Source organism: Sus scrofa, chromosome 7 (genome assembly GCF_000003025.6).
Source record: "Sus scrofa isolate TJ Tabasco breed Duroc chromosome 7, Sscrofa11.1, whole genome shotgun sequence".
NCBI classification, from domain to species: domain Eukaryota; kingdom Metazoa; phylum Chordata; class Mammalia; order Artiodactyla; family Suidae; genus Sus; species Sus scrofa.
In genome coordinates this window covers 48,009,505-48,013,902 of record NC_010449.5, presented here as the reverse complement: position 1 = coordinate 48,013,902, position 4,398 = coordinate 48,009,505, and the positions used below count along the sequence as shown (strand labels likewise).

At 53.8% G+C, this 4,398-nt stretch overlaps 1 protein-coding gene across 1 annotated transcript; it reads right to left on the bottom strand.

Moving 5' to 3' along the window:
• On the bottom strand, positions 365 to 3,228 carry LOC100624250 (relaxin-3 receptor 1-like). The gene is made up of 2 exons (XM_005656264.2): positions 2,083 to 3,228; positions 365 to 403 (listed from the first exon to the last, which is right to left on the bottom strand). The coding sequence occupies exons 1-2, from the start codon at positions 3,226 to 3,228 to the stop codon at positions 365 to 367; spliced, it is 1,185 nt and encodes a 394-aa protein (XP_005656321.2).

Genomic DNA, 4,398 nt, shown 5'->3' with positions numbered 1-4,398 from the left:
AGTCATTAGTGTAACTTTCCTAAAATACTTTTTTTTTTTTTTTTGGTCTTTTTGCCTTTTTCTAGGGCTGCACTATGCCAAAGCCACAGCAATGCGGGATCTGAGCCGAGTCTGTAACCTACACCACAGCTCACGGCAACACCGGATCCTTAACCCACTGAGCGAGGCCAGGGATCAAACCCGCAACCTCATGGTTCCTAGTCGGATTCCTTAACCACTGAGCCACGAAGAGAACTCCATAAAAGATTCTTTTAACAGAATGAAATGAACATTGTCCTTAGGTTCTATTTAATAAGCTATTATTTCTGATTTAGAGCACACAGGTCTCATGTTCTCTTGGGAGAGCACCCCTGCGTCCCATCCTTTAGTTCTTAGGGTTGGTCTTGTGGACAACAGGGATGGGCTGCAGGAAGAGAGGTGAAAATGCTCTAGAGGCTCCTTTTCCCTCCTGTTGCTCCCACAAAACACATTCCTCTGCACATGAAGGAGAAATGAGCTGCATTTTAAAAAATGACCCATTTTTAAAATAACACTGAGAAAAATAATCAAGGCTTGGAGCTACCAATGAATCACTGCAGTTCTTTGCTTTCCAAAGCCTTATTTTCTTTCTAAGTGGACAGGTACTCTGAGGAATAGATTCTTTGTGTTGTGGTACTTTAGAGGAATAATAGTATCACCTGCACCAGGCCTAGGGACTCTCATTCCATCAGGTGCTCCCTGTGGGTTTCACCCCCCTCTTCTGGTTGCTCTGGGATGACAAATCTGGAGACATTTGAGTTGACCCAAAGTCCTGCGTGGGCGCCTGGCTTGGACATCAGGCAGTGCAGGATAGGCTTTTTCCCCCCTCTATCTTCAAGCATCAAGTCTTCCTCTATCAGTGGCATCTGGCGTGAAATTGATGAGCAAGTCTTTGCAAGGATGCAAATACGAATTCTGACCTCTGACCATCTAATCTCAACTCATATGTGCTGAGAATGCTTTATGGTGGTGGCTCTGCATTGATATGAGTGTGAAGTGCTTCCTACCAGAGAAGGGATTTAAATCAGTCACCCTGTGATTTATCTTTAGGGTGCATTTGGGGAGCAGGGGGAATAGATGCCGACTGCTAATGTCTACATCATGCCAACTCTGAAGCTACACTCTCACCTGTCCCATATCAGTTACAGGGCCTCCAGACTCAAAGGGATTGCTGAAATCATCTAGCAGCTCCACAGCCACTTCTGATGCCATCAGTCCTGTTCCCATCAGTCTCTGTCATAATAACTCCACGGACAGGGAGCTCGCTATTTCATGATGCTCAGGTGCTCAAAAATGGGAAAAGTCTGTAATAATGAGGGATGGAAATCTGCTTCTCGTGACTTATCTCCCACAGGTCCCAGTTCTGCCCTATGTGGCCACTTAGGCCACTACTGCCCCCTGACCCCCATCAAGCTGCACAACTCCAGGCTTTCTGGCTACTCCTTGCAGCCAGTCTTCATGCAGTAGCTAGCTCTAGCATGCTCAGATTTCATAGCATACTTCTGCATGAGTGAGGTTGGGGTCAGCCAAGTCCCCAGGGTCTAGAGAAGCAAGTAGCAGGCAGGGCTTGCAGACAAAGGCTCAGAAATCTGGAGCCATCAAGGGCCGCCTGCTATCCCTGAAGTTCCTCCACCTAGGTTTCCAAAAACAGCCGAGACCCCTCTCTTATAGCTTCCTTATAAAAATGAAAAGGGAAACATAAAGCAGGAGTCAGATTAAGTCCTTAAATGGAGCTCACACTGTTTGAAGAGGTTGTGCCAGGAGGATGAAAGGGCTGGATGTAGCGAGGTCCCCACAGTTGATCGAATCCCCACCTCTCCTTGAAGGAATGAGGAAACTGAGCCCAGGGAGGAAGGGATTCACCCTGGGTCATGCAGAAGGTTAGTGGCAACTCTCAGTCTCCACTGCCAAAGGGCCAATACAGCCCCTCCAATAGACCCCAGAACACAGACTCTGAAGGCAGACACTGCTGCTTGACTTCATTGGCCCAGTCCCAAGTGACATAATCTGCCCCACGACTCTTGGTACAATAGAGCGGAGGGTGGTTCTTACTGAGAGGTGTACCTCTCTGTCCTCAGGCCTGGTGGGAGAGCGCAGTAGCTGGGGCACGGCTGTCCGACCAGGTCGGAGGTCTGCGGGGGGCTTGGCCCAGCCGCACAGCTTTCGCAGGCTCTGGCGGAAGTCGCTGCGCAACAGGCAGTAGAGCAGCGGGTTGAGGCAGCTGTTGGAGTGCGCCAAGCAGATGGACACCGGGAAGAGGTAGGCCTGCGCCAGGAAGTAGGCACGGTCCCAGGGCACGGCATTCAGCTTGATCAGCACTCCCCAGAGTGTGAGTGCTTGGTTGGGCAGCCAGCAGAGCACGAAGCTCAACAGCACGCAGGCCAGCACCCGGGTAACCTGGGAGCGTCGTCTGGGCCAGACCCGCCGCCGCAGGAAGCGCAGGAGCAGCAGTGAGCAGATGCCCAGAGTGGCCAGTGGCAACACGAAGGCCACGGCGATCTTTTGCAGGTGGTAGAAGGCTAGCCAGTCGGGACCTCCGTCGGGGAAGCGCAGCAGGCACAAGCGTTCATCTCCCACTCTGGCCGCTGTGGCAAACAGGGCGGTGGGCGCGGTAGCCAGGACTGCGATGGCCCAGAGCAGGCAGCACACGCAGACAGCCCATGGGGTTCCGGGCTGGCGAGGACGCAGCGCATTTGCCACCGTGCGGTAACGGTCCATGCTCATGGCGCTGAGGAAGAAGCTGCTGGCGTACATGTTGAGCACGGTGAGGGTCAGCACCACCTTGCACATGGCACCCCCGAAGGGCCAACTGAAGTCGCGCACCGTGTCCGCGGCCCAGAAGGGCAGCGTCAGGACGAACTGCAGGTCAGTGGCTGCAAGGTTGAGGATGAAGCAATTGAGCAGGGAGCGGCGGCGCCACTGTTGGGCCCGCACCAGGACCAGCACCAGCGTGTTGCCCACCAGCCCAACAGCGCACAGGGCTAGGTAGGCGCCTGCGATCAGGGCGCGCAGCGCCAGCGTCGCTCCGGCCCCTGTCACTCCCTCGAGGCGGTCCAGGCTGCCGGGACCCCAGGCCAGGCGGGTGCTCTCAGATCCGTTGTCCGCCGAACTGTTAGTAGGCAGCCCCAGCGGCGCGTCTCCCAGCCAGTTGAGGGGGAGCACAGCCCCGACGGCGCGGGCGATGCGGCAGCTGCCTCGGGCTGATGCCATCGCCCTTGGTGGTGCGCAGTGGTCTGCTTAGGTCCACCCCGAGGCCAGTAGCCCGGCTGAGAGCTAGGAGTGTTTAGGTCCTCGCGGCAGCATTTTTAAAGAGCTGGGGGGCGTCCCGCTGGCCAGCGATTGGCCAGTTGCACCCTAAGAGCTTCCAAGCCGCATTTCTATTGGCTACTTATTCGCCTTCGATTTCCTGGAGAACTGAGGACACTCCGGCAGGATGGAGGCTGGGTACCGAGACCTGCAGGCTGGAAAATCTCCGCCAGAAAAAAGGCTTCTGAGATTCAGGTGGGCACACGGCCGCCGCTGTGGGTAGGTGCGTGAAGAGGCAACCCTAGCAACAGAGCGCCTCCGGCAGCTGCTCACACTCAGGGCTGGAGGAGAGGGGTTCAGACAGATTTCGCCTCCAGAGGCAGCGCACACCTCCACATTTACCCTATGGGCCCCCCCCACCTCACCCTGAGATACACAGCAGGAGACCGCGGAGGGTTCCGACACCCGACAGCAGGGCCTGGCGGACCCTCTGGCCTCCAGTCCTTCTCCTTTGGACCCCCCGCCCAGTCCCCGGCTTCTCTTGATAAGGGCATTTCTCTAACTGTGCTTTAGCATTGGGTACCCCTCATCCCCACTCCCATTCTGTTCTGTTCTCTTCGTGCCAGAGATCTACTTCCCAAGGCCAGATTTTTGAAATCAAATGTCACCTCCTCAGAAAATCCTTCGCTCAAACACCTCCTTCTTTACCTCCGAAAATATTTATTGTATACCTTCTACGTGCTAGGCACCTTGCTAAGTACTGGGGATGCAGTTATGCACATGGAATATATTTTCTGCTGGGAGAGAAAGATAAATAAATAAATAAATAAATAAATACATAAATAAATAAATAAGATGAACTCATAAAGAGGACAGTATTATCACCAGGATAATAACTCAGTGAGTGATAAAGCAGGAGGTGCAAGGGAGGGGGTTTAAGGATGAGCGGCTTCCCAGGGAGAGAGGAGATCATTGTCCCCTTTATGTTACTTACCAGTTGTGTGTCCTGGGGCTAATTTATTAACTGTGGCGGTCTGTAAAGGATGATAATGACAACCTCTGGCCAAGGTCATGGGAGAATTCATCAAGCTAATGAGGGAAAGCCCTCAGCTCTGCCTGCTGTGGAACCTTCCT